This window comes from Dermacentor albipictus, chromosome 10 (genome assembly GCF_038994185.2).
Source record: "Dermacentor albipictus isolate Rhodes 1998 colony chromosome 10, USDA_Dalb.pri_finalv2, whole genome shotgun sequence".
Lineage (NCBI taxonomy): Eukaryota > Metazoa > Arthropoda > Arachnida > Ixodida > Ixodidae > Dermacentor > Dermacentor albipictus.
In genome coordinates, this window is record NC_091830.1 from 42,323,619 (window position 1) to 42,338,286 (window position 14,668).

General features: G+C 45.1%; 3 protein-coding genes across 3 annotated transcripts; all 3 read right to left on the reverse strand.

Annotated features, from left to right (window-relative positions):
- Positions 1-918: 918 nt before the first annotated feature.
- Positions 919-3,129, reverse strand: LOC135907410 (uncharacterized). Its single transcript, XM_065439095.1, has 2 exons — positions 2,849-3,129; positions 919-1,192 (listed from the first exon to the last, which is right to left on the reverse strand). The coding sequence occupies exons 1-2, from the start codon at positions 3,111-3,113 to the stop codon at positions 963-965; spliced, it is 495 nt and encodes a 164-aa protein (XP_065295167.1). The 5' UTR covers positions 3,114-3,129; the 3' UTR covers positions 919-962.
- A 4,328-nt stretch (positions 3,130-7,457) lies between these two features.
- LOC135907411 (uncharacterized) lies at positions 7,458-9,468 on the reverse strand. The gene is made up of 2 exons (XM_065439097.1): positions 9,167-9,468; positions 7,458-7,757 (listed from the first exon to the last, which is right to left on the reverse strand). Exons 1-2 carry the CDS (start codon positions 9,429-9,431, stop codon positions 7,528-7,530), a joined length of 495 nt encoding a protein of 164 aa, XP_065295169.1. The 5' UTR covers positions 9,432-9,468; the 3' UTR covers positions 7,458-7,527.
- Positions 9,469-11,588: 2,120 nt separating this feature from the next.
- On the reverse strand, positions 11,589-14,415 carry LOC135907412 (uncharacterized). Its single transcript, XM_065439098.1, has 2 exons — positions 14,095-14,415; positions 11,589-12,655 (listed from the first exon to the last, which is right to left on the reverse strand). The coding sequence occupies exons 1-2, from the start codon at positions 14,357-14,359 to the stop codon at positions 12,426-12,428; spliced, it is 495 nt and encodes a 164-aa protein (XP_065295170.1). The 5' UTR covers positions 14,360-14,415; the 3' UTR covers positions 11,589-12,425.
- Positions 14,416-14,668: the final 253 nt, after the last annotated feature.

The following is a 14,668-nucleotide window of genomic DNA, read 5'->3' on the forward strand; positions in this document are numbered from 1 at the left end:
CTGGACACGCTTGAATAGATCAGCGAAGAATAAAACTTAATAAATATTACGGTCCAAACCACATATAAGAATATTCTCCCGCAAAGGCTACAATATTCTTACGACGAATAATTGTTACAGGCAAGTTGCGCGAAGAATAAAAGCAAGGTAAACATTTCAAGATTCCAATCCAAAGTAACTTTCACTGTTTCACAAACAACGCCATTTTGTAACTTTCCTTGCTTAAAGTTGAGGCAATTTTGTTGGATGCAAGAAACTCGCTGAGGCACAATCCTTGCATTTGACTCGTTTCCGTGGCGCCGAACGGAGCCGAACACAAAGTGAAACGCGCCCCAACAGGCATTCCTTGAGGCTTTCGCTTTCGCCGGCACATCGCGCCACTTTTCACTCTTGAAACTGACTCACATAAGCCAAATATCCGCTTTGATAACCGATAAAGTGACGCGTAGAGATTCCAGTAAGCGAGTTGTTTTATCATAGAAGTTACTAAAGACGGTGCTGGTGCGTGCAATTGTTATGTCTGATACATTTTAATGACCAGTATTTTTTTATAAGCGGGTTGGACAGTGTCCACTGTGGTGGTTCCGTGAGCGAGGCATTTTTCTGTTGAGCACGATGTCGGCAGATTGAATTCCCGAAACCCCTGCAGAATACGAAATCGCATGTCTGCAAAGTCGTCGGCGAACGTAAAGAGGCACCGCCAGGTAGAAACCATACGCACTCTTTCGCAGCCACTGTGCTCCTTTGGACGTTGAGATTCACCAGATACTCTAAGTTCTGCAATCCGACACTCAGTATATCCTTAGCGCAGAACGCTATTAGAGCGTTCCTAATTGGTGACGGCATCTTCGAGTCAAGTGCGATCCTCAATTGTAACACGAAATTTATGCGTGTAAAATCACATTCATGAATACAATGTATAATTCGAACAAAAAAATGTAATGCGCATTGGTGTGCATTATTTAGCCCAAAGCGGCATCCGTGTCGTTGAATGACCGCGCCAGGCCCCGCTTCGCGCGATGGGGAGCCAGGCGGGCGGCGGTAACGATCGCATACGCGAACGCGATCGCGATGGCCACAGCCAGCAGGATGGAGACGAGGACCAAAGGCCGGGTTGCCTTGCTCAGGAAGGATCGCCATCCGTCGGTGGCCTTCAACTCGCCGGACTTGCTATCCGTGACCGCGCTGTCGCCTGCCGAATAAAATATTGCGACAGCGTGACTCGTTTGTCCGAAAGCATTAACAGACCGTACAATGAAGGGTCCCATAATGCATATGCCAGTTGAAATACCGCTCAAGTAAACGACAAAGTAAGTCGCCATCAATCTTTGATGAGGCCAAATATAGGAGAAAATTCAGAAAAGAATTAAAGGGTTTTACGTGCCGAAACCACTTTCTGATTATGAGGCGCGCCGTAGTGGAGGACTCCAGAAATTTCGCCCACCTGGAGCTCTTTAACGTGCATTTAAATCTAAGTACACGGGTGTTTTCGTATTTCGCCTCCATCGGAATGCGGCCGCCGTGGCCGGGATTCGATCCTGCGACCCCGTGCTCAGCAGCGCAACACCATAGCCACTGAGCAACCACGGCGGGTGAAACTGAGAAAAGAGCAACTTGTATCAATGAGAGATACCTATCCTATTCACCTTAATATCTTAAGATTCCATTTTTATAGACCTCTACTCTCGGATGCATTTAAGGATAACGCAATGTATATCAGAATGAGAATTTAACCCAATTAGGTTGTTAAGATGAATGTTTCACATTTTTCTGTTAACATATGAAAAACGGAGCTATAGCCTTCAAAATACAAAATAAGGTTTCACGACCGCAGGCATTGGATTTTCATACAACTTAGCCCTCTTTTTAATTCATTTAGGCTCTTTTCCAGCACCAGCAGTTTCTCACACACGGCATAAACGCAAGCCTGAAATACTGCCAGATATGCAGCAAACATTGTATAAAAATAGCAGGCAAACTCGCCATTCCTAGCACGCCAAAGACTATTGGACCACACTTGACAAAAGTACGTTCGGTTTTCGAAACAATGCCCAGCCTTTTCTTTAGAGGTAAATACGCTATAACCCATCTTTATCTCTAAGATGGGCAACAGAATTCATTAAGGAACGTCAATTATTACTGCACAAGTGTACCTCAGAAGCACGCTAACCTGCAAAGAAATAACTACAAATGATACGCACAATGACCGTCATACACAGGAAACATCCAAAAAATGCAACATGCAACATACAAAAGTGATTAGAGTATCTCAGTCCAGTGCCTCACAAGAAGATTATAACTGGCTTCATTGCGAGGGGCTCGCTGGAGGAGCGAGTCTATGGACCAAGTATACGTATAGTAGCTCAAGACAGAGTGGTCTTTGATGTATATTTAATGCGGACAATAGGTCAGTTTTTAGCAGTGCGAATAGACTACAAGATAAAAATTATCATATGCCTCTCGCACACGCAACATAGGGAAGATTGGCAGTATTATCAGCCTAATTCTTTACGAACTATATTATATTCACACATACCTCAAAAAAGTACCGACAAGTTTCCATGCCGTGCACTTTTCAAGACCAAGCGGCCTGCGAAACTCGTGCATAGGATCGTAAGTGTGAATATTCAAATACTTCTGCTCTAAGCAGTTCGAGGACCGCACATTGTAATAGCCGCGCAAAAAGAAGGCACAACCTCTGCTCGATCAATCGAAGAGAAATGTGAGTTTCTTCATGTACCGCCCACTACATGCATGTTCATTTAGGGTTAAAATTCGGAACATGTATTGAATGCTCCATGTGGTTCCAAACTCTAAGAACTTTTGTTGGTCGTGCACGCCCACTCACCTTGTTTATCGGTCACTCGCTGATTGTCGCCAGGAGTCTCATTGAGGCAGAGGCTTCGCCGCAGAGGTAAGCTCCATTCCGATGCCGTCGGCAGCAGCGAGGTGGTGTCAGGCAACCAATCAGCGCCCGTGTCCATGGCCACCTGCTGCCGTTCGCCCTTCAGCGACGACTGGTCCAGCAGGTCGAGATAGCAAAAGTTCATCATATCCAGGGTGTGGTCTCTCATCACCGCCCCGCTTTCGAGTTCCGAGAGCTCCTCGTCCATGATGGCTGGCTTCGTCTGAGAGGCGGAGCGAGCTGTCTTCCTCTTCTTCCTTGCCTCGCTTCCACGGTACAGTAGCTCTGGCGTGGTGGTGGTTGACAAATGAGTTTTGTCTATACTGTTGGCGCCTTCTTAAGTCGTAAGCAGTGGGTAAAAATACGGCCTATGCAGGATTAGTTCCAGACTTTCTTGAAATAGAACAAAGAAATTTCTGAGAAAGAACACGTGCGGATCAAGAATGTTACCGTCAACTGTAGTTCGACGCAAGAATATCTACTTAAATATATCTACTATGCACGTACAATTCGCGTATAGATTAGTACACGGTTGGTTCCTGCGGATGGTCGACAAGGAAGTTGGAAATGGTCCGAGATCCGAGTTACTCATCGTAAAAGAAACAGACGAAATTCAAGCGCACAGTCTTGTCGTATCCATTTGTTGGAGATCGACCCTAATTAGGACGCGCCAAACGTTAGGCGTTTTAGTAAGAGGTTTTCCTCTTACTAAAGAACTCTAAATATTTACTCCTATAAAAACAGCTCAATTGCGATCATGGGCGCTATAATGTAAAACTATTCAAATATGTTTTTGTTCCAATATCCTTACGTCAAATTTGCGTAACCGCCGACGCAAGCATCGGGCGGTCACCCACAGTGTTGTCTGAAGATACCAATAAAACGCTCTCCTCGTTTGTAAGGAGGTCAGTTTTGTTTCCTTTAAAAACCAATAACATTACCTACACTGTGCGGCTGGTCTTACCTAATTGACTGCCAGCAGGCCAGGAGCGTGCTCAAGTGGAGAGGCTTCTGATGGGGCCGAGGCGGCGCACTGAACATCGATAACCGCATGCGGAGGATGGCGCCGCCGTGTGCGATTGGTCCGCTTTCCGTTACTTAGCATGCGGTGGCTTGTCGAAAATCGTGGTGGCATGCAATGGTAGCTTTAGAATGACACTAAAACGGATACTCAGCAAGGAAGAGTTGGCGCATGCGAGGTCGTAAACGTGCCGAAACGGGCCTCGCACACTGACGCCCTTTCAGCCCCGTAGACGCCCGAGCAGGAACCAGCGCTTCTAGTTGTTGCGATGAACGAGAAGAGGGGTAATCGAAGGGCCCGGTTTTCGTTAATCACAGCCGCGTGAGTCCGTAAGATAGTGGAATCACGGATAGCATCGGGAATCTTATTTTCATTTTCTAATTTATATGTGTTAAGCAGTGCAGGAAGCGCGAGTGGGAGAGAACCCGGGCAACGCGCTATATGTGAATGAGTGAGATAACTTCATTTGGAATCCGGCGATCGGTAGGCGCGGACGTGGGGCCACGTAGATGGCCACTGGGAGCTGTCAATCCCGTACGGCCTCCGTGATATGCTCGATGGCCCAAAGTTGGTGTTGGAGCTCTGACTCTGAGTTCTGACCTGAGCAGCATGCCTGACCACCGCGCCCGCGGATATCTAACGAAACTTTTATACTTACGGCTGCGAGCTGCACAAAACAGCTCTCCCGGAATTAATAAATCCTGACCCTCGACCTAAATGCCGATCACGTTTTTTCTCCCTATTCAAGGGACACGCATGTGCAACCTGACTCGAACAGTTTCAGTGCACACGATCGAAGCAAGAAGGCACTGCTAACGGAAGAACCACCGTGCCGATTAGTTTCCTGCATGGACGTTTATTAGCTTTGGAGATTAACATTAGCACCTGCGCTTCAATTTTAAACACGAGACCCGTTTTCTTGTGGGTGCAGCGAATCCGGTGTATTCTAATACAATGCAAGGTTGTTTTAGACGATTCAGTCGAATATTCGAGAACGTATGCGCAAATGTTTAGGACACTCGGCTCAGATTTGAAACGCACGTCACCGCGAGAAGAGGAGATGTGCTCGGCGAATATTTTGGTTTCGAAGTAGTGCGCCGCTTGAGAATACCACGTTCTGGACGAATATGCAATGGTGCACAAAGCAGCGGTTGCGGCTCCGTTGATTCGTGGGGGCGCATGAAATTTAGCCTTACTTATTCGCTAGGGGGTGAAGGTTACTGTTGCATTTAGGAGTCACCAGTAGCAGCAAGGCGCTGCTGGTGACTCCGAGTGGCTCTAGGCCCCGCAGCATACAGGCGATTCGCAACTGAGTCTCCCGGAAGGTGGTGTAGGTGGCCTGTGCTGCCACATTGTTATCCACTTTGAATATCCCCTATATAGGCTGGTGAGTATTACAGTATAAGAACTTTTGGATAATAAACAATCCTACTAATCATATTTACCAAGGAAAATCACATAGTATTCTTTATTTAAAAGTACTGAACTTCACATCTTCAAAAGTACCAAAATATATATATAGTCCTGCCCTGTGTACTTATATATGCAAGCAAAGCTAGCTCCTCAGCTAAAATTTCCCCAAGTGCAGACGCAAAATACGAAGCACACATATGAATTGCGGTTCGTATAAACCTTATCCTTAATTACAACGCGACATTAGCAAGGTGTGAAGTGGAGAATAGTGCATTACGTTATCTGGGAAACAGAGAAAGACAGATACTTCCATTACGGTTAGCATCTTTAATCTTTATTTTGCTGTCGTTTTTCGCGTAAGCCGCCAGGAGACAGCAAGAAAGCGTACCATCTATAAATATTTTACAGGCGAAAAAATAGATTATCTTCGGTGGATCTGTTTAACAATGTATATGGAACATACTGCGATTATTAAAAGTGAACTTAGTCAAGGCGTTTACGGTATGTCATACATGAAGGCAACAGAAAAAGTGGCGACGTGCAGTGGAGTCACATGTAGAAAATCTTTAGGTAAACTTAAGTTTGCCGCTGTGCCACACTGCATTGTTCGGTTAAAATCGCGCGAGCTTTATATCTCGTGCATCGCTTTCCTGTGAAAAAGAAAATGAAGTGTCGGGCGGGATTAGTGCGCTAGTTTCTTCGTGCGAAAATGTGTAGCGCCTAGAAAAGCTGAAAACGACCACAGAATCGAAGCTATTACAGCAATGCTGTCTATGGCTAGCATCCCGGGACGTTCTCGCGTCAGTCACGTCGACAGAAAGCCCAGTGGGCCGATCCGGGTGGCATTGCAGGGCCAGGAGCTATGGCTCATACCCCCGTAAGGCAGAAGCGTGAAGCGAACATACAGCACAGGTTTGGTTTCAATACGAAGCGCAAACTAAAAAATACCACAAAACAACTTAGGCGACTGTGAGATGCGTGCACTTCCGTGTTGGTCCAAAGTACGTTGCCGCCAATCCCTCGCCGGCAGTGGTTGTCGGAAACTACAAAGCACAAAGCTCATAACCGGAAGCAAAGCAGTGATTCACCCCATTCGTGGAAGAGTTTGGCCTCGGTTAGGTCAATGATGCGATTCAACCATCTAGCGTACATGGGTCATGACGATTTAATTCTAGGCAAGATAATTTCCCAAATAACAACGCAATACAGGTGTATGTATCATAGCGGCCACAAAGCAGCTGTAGCAGCAACTTCAAAGTAATAAATAAAAAAGGCTTTGTAAACTGCATTGAAATCAACGTTTTGTCATATATCACCTTGAAGAGCAATGTGCGTAATGGGAGCGCATCATGGGATCAGTATTTGAGAAGATGCCCTACATTAGGCGCAACATATCTACAGATTCGCTGACAAACCACCTTCACCGCAGTGGATTGGCGGTGATTTTTTTAAATAATAGCGGTGATTGTGTGCCCTAGGTAGGAGATGATGTTGAGTTGTCGACTCCAGAAAGCCTCAGCTACTCTCTGTAGCAAAGCTGTAAGTGTTTTTACAGGCTTCATTTCCTTTTAGATTGTCTATGATCATAAGGCTTCAAATGCTTCGTTGCAATAGCATCTATTAGTGGGAAGATTACAAAAACAGCACTAATTACGGGGATTAGCGTTGTTAACTAAAAATTTTTGGATGGCGGTTCACAGGTTGCACTACCTGCATCAACATCCGTAGTGGCGAATCTCTTCTTGCTCGCCTCTAAAAGTAAATCACACTGTACACGTTTCAATGGCCCAGCAAATAATAAACCTTAATAAATATTACAGTCCAACCAACATATGAGAACATTCTCCCGCAAAAGCTATCAAGTTCTTGCGAAGAATAATTGTCATAGGTAAGATAAGCGAAGAAGAAAAGCAAGGTAAACATTTAAACATTCCAATCCAAAACAACTTTCACTCTTTCACAGAAAAGAACAATTTTGTAAGCAAATACTCAAAGTCCTGTAATCCGACACCTAATATATCATTTGCTGTTAACGCTATCAGATTAATCCCAATTGGTTACAGCATCTTCGAGTCAAGTGCTATCCTTAATTAGAACAAGAAACGGATGCGTTTTAGATCACATTCATCACTACAAAGTATATTTCGAAAAGAAATGAAAATTTTTTATGCGGATTGGAGCGCATTATTTAGCCCGAAGCGGCATCCGTGTTGTTAGATGACTGCACCAGGCCCTGCCTCGGACGATCGGGAACAAGGCGGGCGGTGGCAATGATCGCGTACGCGAACAGGATCGCGATGGCTACACCCAGCACGATGTAGATGAGGACCACAGGCCGGGGAGCCTTGCTCAGGAAGGATCGCCATCCGCCCGTGGCCTTCAACTCGCCGGACTTGATCGGAGTGACCGCACTGTCGCCTGCAGAAAAAAACATTGCGACATCGTGACTTGTTTGTTCGAAAGCGTTAACAGACCGTACAATGAAGGGTCTCATAATGCATATGCCAGTAGAAACACCACTCAAGTAAGCGACAAAGTCCGGATCAATATTTGACGAGGCCAAAGAGCGAAAAATTTTGAGGAAAGAGCAACGTGTATCGACTAGACACATTCAACATACCTCCCATATTCAGCTGAATATCTTAATATTCCATTTTAATAGACCTATACTGTCGGAGATACTTAAGAATGCAGCAATGTGTATCACAATCTGAGTTTAAATAATTAGGTTGTTCAGATGAATGTTTTAGATGCCCCTATTAAAAAAATGAATTGGACTTGAACATGCAATCGAAGGTCACACAACCGCAAGCAATGACTTTTCATACAACTTTGTCATTTTTTAATCCATTTAGGCTATCTTCCAGCACTCACGGTGTCTTGCACACGGCATAAACTCAAACTTTAAATACTGAGAGATATGCAGCGAAGCATGTATAAATATAGCAGGCCAACTCGCCGTTTCCAGCACGCCAAACATGATTGGACCACACCTGACAGAAATACGTTTGTTTTTCGAAACAATGACTCGTCTGTCTTTTAGAGGTAAAAACGCTATAACCAATCTATATGTCTAAGATAGGCAACAGAATGTGTTAAGAAACTTCAATTATAGGTGCAGAAGTATACTTCACAAGTACGCTTATCTGGAACTAAAATGACGAGAAATGATGCGCGCAGTGACCGTCATACACCGACAACACACCAAAAGCGCCACGTGCAGCATAAAAAAGTGATTAGAGTATCCCAGTCCAGTGCCTCACAGGAACGTCAAAACTGGCTTCGTTGCGAGGGGCTCGCTGGAGGAGCGAGTCTATGGACCAAGTATACGTATAGTAGCTCAAGACATAGTGGTCTCTGGTGTATATTTAATGCGGACATTAGGAAAATCTTTAGTACTATGAAATAGGCTACAAGATCCCAGAAGATGTCATATGCCTCTCGCGCATGGAACATAAGGAAGAGTGGCAATATTATCAGCCTAATTGTTTACGACATATATTATATTCACATATACCTCAATAAAATGCAGGCATGCTTTCATGCCGTGCGCTTTTTAAGACCAAGCGGCCTGCGAAACTCGCCCGTAGGATCGTAAGTGTGAATATTCAAATACTTCTGTTCTGAGCTGTTCACGACCGCACATTGTAATAGCCGCACATGAAGAAGGCACCACCGCTGATCGAAAATCGTAGAGAAATGTGAGCGTCTTCATCTAACGCCCTCTACGTGCACGTTAACTTACGGTTATCATTCGGAACATGTATTGAGTAGTCCATACGGCGCCTAACTCTAAGCACTTTTGTTGGTCGTGCAGGCCCACTCACCTTGTTTATCGGTCAGTCGCTGATTGTCACCGGGAGTCGCAGTGTGGCAGAGGCTTCGCCGCAGAGGTAGGCTGCCTTCCGATGCCGTCGGCAGCAGCGAGGTGGTGTCAGGCAAGCAATCAGCGCCAATGTCCATGGCCGCCTGCTGCTGTTCGCCCTTGAGCAACGATTGGTCCAGCAGGTCGAGATAGCAAACGTTCATCATATCCAGGCTGTGGTCTCTCATCACCGCGCCACTTTCGAGTTCGGAGAGCTCCTCGTCCATGATTGCTGGCTTCGTCTGAGAGGCGGAACGAGCTGTCTTCCTCTTCTTCTTTGCCTCACTTCCACGGTACAAAGGCTCTGGCGTGGTGGTGGTTGCCAAATGACTTTTGTCTATACTGGTGACCCATTCTTAGTTCGCAAGGCAAGGGTAAAGATATGACATTTGCAGCACCAGTTCCAGACTTTCTTGAAGCATAGCAAGAAAACTTCTAAGAACACATACGGATCAAGAATTCCATTGCAAACTGTAGTTTGAGGGAAGAATATCTACCTAATACATCAACTATCCACGTACATTGTAAAGGAGCGCACGGTTAGTTCGTGCATACTTTCGACGAGGAAGTTGGAATCACTCCGAGATCCAGATTACTCTTCACAAAAGAAACGGAACAAGCTCAAGCGCACCGTATTCTCGTACCCATATTCTGGAGATCGGCGCTAATTAAGATGCGCCGAACGTTAGACGAAGCAAAAGGTTTACTCTTACTAAAAACTATATATTTTTACTTCTATAGAACTAGCTCAATTACGATCAGATTCCAAATTAATTCTGTGAATGCACTGAAACAAAATTCGGCAGAGCCGATCTCACTATGAGTGTCGACAGTAATGCACTTCGCATTGAATTAGTATAGCGACACAACGTATTGCCACCATCGAACCAGAGGGTTTGTTCCCGAGCCCACGAAAAGCCCACGAATACATGGAAAGAGCCTAGAGCGGTCTGCCATTCGCGCGGCAATTTTTTGTGCATTTGCGAGCTTCTTTCATGCTAGGAAAAAGACTATTATGTAGCGTGTATAGAGCAACAGGAAGCTGTATCGCAAGTGCTTTCATGTCACCCTACCATTTTCTCAATGGCAGTTTTCATCTAAATATAATATTTAAAGGTTGTTCAATCAATTAAGACTGGTTATCTAATTAGGCGGAATGAAACATAATCTGAGCATCTTGAAACGACGGGAACGAAAATTCCCTTTGTTCTGTCCACCTACATGGCATTCGGGTATCTTTAAACACTGGCTAAAGTTATTTGGGACACCCTGTTTAATGTCGTAAGGATCCATGCTTCGTTCATAGCTGCTACAATTGCCAGATGAGGAATAGGTTTCTGTTGCTGCACTTATTTTTGCCATTAATCCTTCCTTACGGATACATCAGCAGGCCGTCCCAGCTGAAGTTCATGTTGCGCTATTGTTTTCAAATTTTTACGTCTTCGATATTTTGCAAGCCATGTTTCTTCCACTGTATTTTCCACATGCGGGATACATTGTTGCATGGCTTCCATCTCCTGCTGCAGAGCCTCGACTTTCACTTCAACGTTTGCGATTTCTGTCGCCTTTGCCGATTCTGTGAAAAACACGAGTTGAGAAATTTCTGAAGATGATGGCGATGAAGGTGTCCATGATGGTGTGGACCCTAGACATGCGTTAGTGCTAGCGCATAGCTTCACAATCATCATCATCATCATCATCATCAGCCTAATTGCGCCCACTGCAGGGCAAAGGCCTCTCCCATACTTCGCCAACTACCCCGGTCATGTACTAATTGTGGCCATGTTGTCCCTGCAAACATCTTAATGTCATCCGCTCACCTAACTTTCTGCGGCCCCCTGCTACGCTTCCCTTCCCTTGGAAACCAGTCCGTAACCGTTAATGACCATCGGTTATCTTCCCTCCTCATTACATGTCCAGCCCATGCCCATTTCTTTTTCTTGATTTCAACTAAGATGTCATTTACCCGCGTTTGTTCCCCTCACCCAATCTGCTCTGTTCTTACCCCTTAACGTTATACCCATCATTCTTCATGATGAACATCATCAAACTCACCATGCACATCAAGTTACATGAACATCACCAATTACAGGAATTAGCTTTGTTATCGAAACATTTCGGGAAGGTGGCTCACAGGTTGCACTAGCTTGCATCAACATTCCTAGAGGCGAATCTCGTCTTGCTCGCTTCTGAAAGTATATAACACTAGAAACGCATGAATGGCCCAGCAAATAATAAACCTTCATAAATATTGCAGTCCAACCCACAAATAAAAAATTCTGCCGCAAAGTCTATAATGTTCTTACGACTAATAATTGTTATAGGTGAGTTGCGCAAACGAGAAAAACAAGATAACCATTTCAGCATTGTAATCCAAGGAAACTTTCACTGTTTCTCAGAAAAGCCCAATCTTTTAAGTTTCCTTGCTTAACGCGGAGGCAATTCGGGTGGATGTAAGAAACTCGCTCGGATGTAATCCTTGCATATGACACCTTTAAGTGGGGCAGAAGGGAGCCGGACGCAAAGTGAAGCACACCTCATGAGGCATTCTGTGAGGCTCGCGCTTTCACCGGCGTGTCGCACCACTTCTTCACTCTTGAAACTGACTCACATCCGCCAAATATCCGCTGCTGTAACCGATGAAGTGACCCGTAGAGATTCTATTAAGCGGGTTGTTTTACTATAAAACAGTTTCTAAAGACGGTGCCGGCACGTGGAATCGTTATATGTCCAATATATTTTATGACCAGTGTTTTTTTACAAGCGAGTTGGACAGTACCCACTGCGGTGGTTCCGCGAGTGTGGCGTTCTTCTGTTGAGCTCGATGCCAGGAGTTGAATTCCTGACATCCTTGCAGAATACGAAACCACATGCCTGCAATGTTTTCGGCGAATGTAAAGAGGCACCGCCAGGCAGTAAGATTTCCACGGAGTAAATCTCGTAGACCTTGGTCTGTCGGCGAAGACGTCAACCATACGCGCTCTCTCGCAGCCGCTGTGCCCCTTTGGACGTTGACATTTACCATGTACTCTAAGTTCTGTAATCCGACACTTGGTATACCCTTGGCTCTGAATGCTATTAGAAGTAATCATAATTGGCTACACCGTCTGCGAGTCATTGCGATCCTTAATAAGAACACGAAATTGATGCGTGTAAGTTCACATTCAGTACTGCAATGTATAATTCGAACAAAAAAAATTATGCGCATTGGTGTGCATTATTTAGCCCAAAGCGGCATCCGTGTCGTTGAATGACCGCGCCAGGCCCCGCTTCGCACGATGGGGAGCCAGGCGGGCGGCCGTAACGATCGCGTACGCGAACGCGATCGCGATGGCTACAGCCAGCAGGATGGAGACGAGGACCAAAGGCCGTGGCGCCTTGCTCAAGAAGGATCGCCATCCGTCGGTGGCCTTCAACTCGCCGGACTTCCTCGGCGTGACTGCGCTGTCGCCTGCGAAATAAAATATTGCGAAAGTGTGACTTGTTTCTTCCAAAGTGTTAACGGACCGTACAATGAACAATAATAATACCTAATACATAATATTAAGCATATAATACATATTACATATGCGAGTTGAAATACCGCTCAAGCAAGCGACAAAGTACAAAGTCCGGATCAATATATTCGATGAGGCCAAAGATAGAAAGAAATGGAGAAAAGAACAACTTGTATCTACTAGTGATTTTCAACATACCTGTCTCATTCACAGAATACCTTAAAATTTCATTCTTAATAGACCTCTACTGTCGGAGATATGTAAGAGTACAGCTATGTATATCAGAATCTGAATTTCATTAATTAGGTTGTTCAGATGAATGTTTTAGAAGTCCCGGTTAACATTTGTAAAATTGAACTATAGCGTTGAAAAAGCAATAGAAGCACACACGACCGCAAGCATTGACTTTTCATGCTACTCAAGCCTTTTCCTAACTCATGTAGGCTATCCCCGAGCAATCACAGTGTCTCGTACACCACATAAACGCAAATTTGAAATACTGCCAAATATGCAGCAAACCAGTTATAAAAATAGCAGGCAGACTCGCCGTTCTTAGCACGGCAAAGATGATTGGACCACACCTGACAAAATTACGTTCGGTTTTCGAAACAATGACTCGCCTGTTTTATAGAGGAAAATACGTTATGACTCATCTATATCTCTAATATAGGTAACATAATTCATTAGGGAACTTCAATTATTACTGCAGAAGTGTATCTCAGAAGCGCTCTAATCCGCAAAGAAATGACGAGAAATGATACGCAAAGTGACCGTTATACACAGACCATATACAAAAAACGCAACATGCAACATACAAAAGTTATTAAAGTATCTCAGTCCAGTGCCTCACAGGAACGTTAAAACTGGCTTCGTTGCGAGGGGCTCGCTCGAGGAGCGAGTCTATGGATCAAGTACACGTATACTAGCTCAAGACATATTTAATTCGGAGATTAGGACAGTTTCTAGTACTATGAAGAGGCTACAAGATAAAAAAAAATGTCATATGACTCGCGAAGACGGAACATAGGGAAGAGAGGCAGTGTTATCAGCCTAATTGCTTACGACATATATTATATTCACATATACCTCAATACAATGCAGGCATGCTTTCATGCCGTGCACTTTTGAAGACCAAGCGGCCTGCGAAATTCGCACATAGGATCGTGTGAATAGGCAAATACTTCTGCTCTGACCTGTTCACGACCGCACATTGTAATAGCCGCGCAAAAAGAACGCACCTCCGCTGCTCGATCAATCGAAGAGAAATGTGAGTGTCTTCATCCAACGCCCTCTACATGCATGTTCATTTAGGGTTATCATTCTGAACATGTATTGAGTACTTCACGCGGTTCAAAACTCTAAGCACTTTTGTTGGTCGTGCACGTCCACTCACCTTGTTTATCGGTCACTCGCTGATTGTCGCCATGAGTCTCATTGAGGCAGAGGCTTCGCCGCAGAGGTAGGCTCCATTCCGATGCCGTGGGCAGCAGCGTGGTGGTGTCAGGCAACCAATCAGCGCCCGTGTCCATGGCCACCTGCTGCTGTTCGCCCTTCAGCGATGACTGGTCCAGCAGGTCGAGATAGCAAACGTTCATCATATCCAGGACATGGTCTCTCATCACCGAACCGCTTTCAAGTTCCGAGAGCTCCTCGTCCATGATTGCTGGCTTCGTCTGACAGGCGGAGCGAGCTGTCTTCCTCTTCTTCCTTGCCTCGCTTCCATGGCACGATGGCTCTGGTTTGGCGGTGGTTGACAAATGACTTTTGTCTGTACTGTGGGCCCTTCTTAAGTCGTAAGGGGTGGGTAAAAATACGACCTATGCAGGACTAGTTCTAGAGTTTCTTGAAATAGAACAAAGAAATTTCTGAGAAAGAACACGTGCGGATGACGAATGTTACCGTCAACTGTAGTTCGACGCAACAATATCTACTTAAATATATCGACTATTCACGTACAATTCGCGTAT

What these genes read in the sequence shown, in the direction of transcription:
- LOC135907412 (XM_065439098.1), bottom strand. Translation starts at nt 14,359, where the DNA reads ATGGACGAGGAGCTCTCGGAACTTGAAAGCGGTTCGGTGATGAGAGAC. An exon ending in GCGAGTGACCGATAAACAAG is followed by an intron (nt 12,656 to 14,094) that starts GTGAGTGGACGT and finishes TTTATTTCGCAG; the next exon opens with GCGACAGCGCAGTCACGCCG.
- LOC135907410 (XM_065439095.1), bottom strand. Translation starts at nt 3,113, where the DNA reads ATGGACGAGGAGCTCTCGGAACTCGAAAGCGGGGCGGTGATGAGAGAC. An exon ending in GCGAGTGACCGATAAACAAG is followed by an intron (nt 1,193 to 2,848) that starts GTGAGTGGGCGT and finishes TTTATTCGGCAG; the next exon opens with GCGACAGCGCGGTCACGGAT.
- LOC135907411 (XM_065439097.1), bottom strand. Translation starts at nt 9,431, where the DNA reads ATGGACGAGGAGCTCTCCGAACTCGAAAGTGGCGCGGTGATGAGAGAC. An exon ending in GCGACTGACCGATAAACAAG is followed by an intron (nt 7,758 to 9,166) that starts GTGAGTGGGCCT and finishes TTTTTTCTGCAG; the next exon opens with GCGACAGTGCGGTCACTCCG.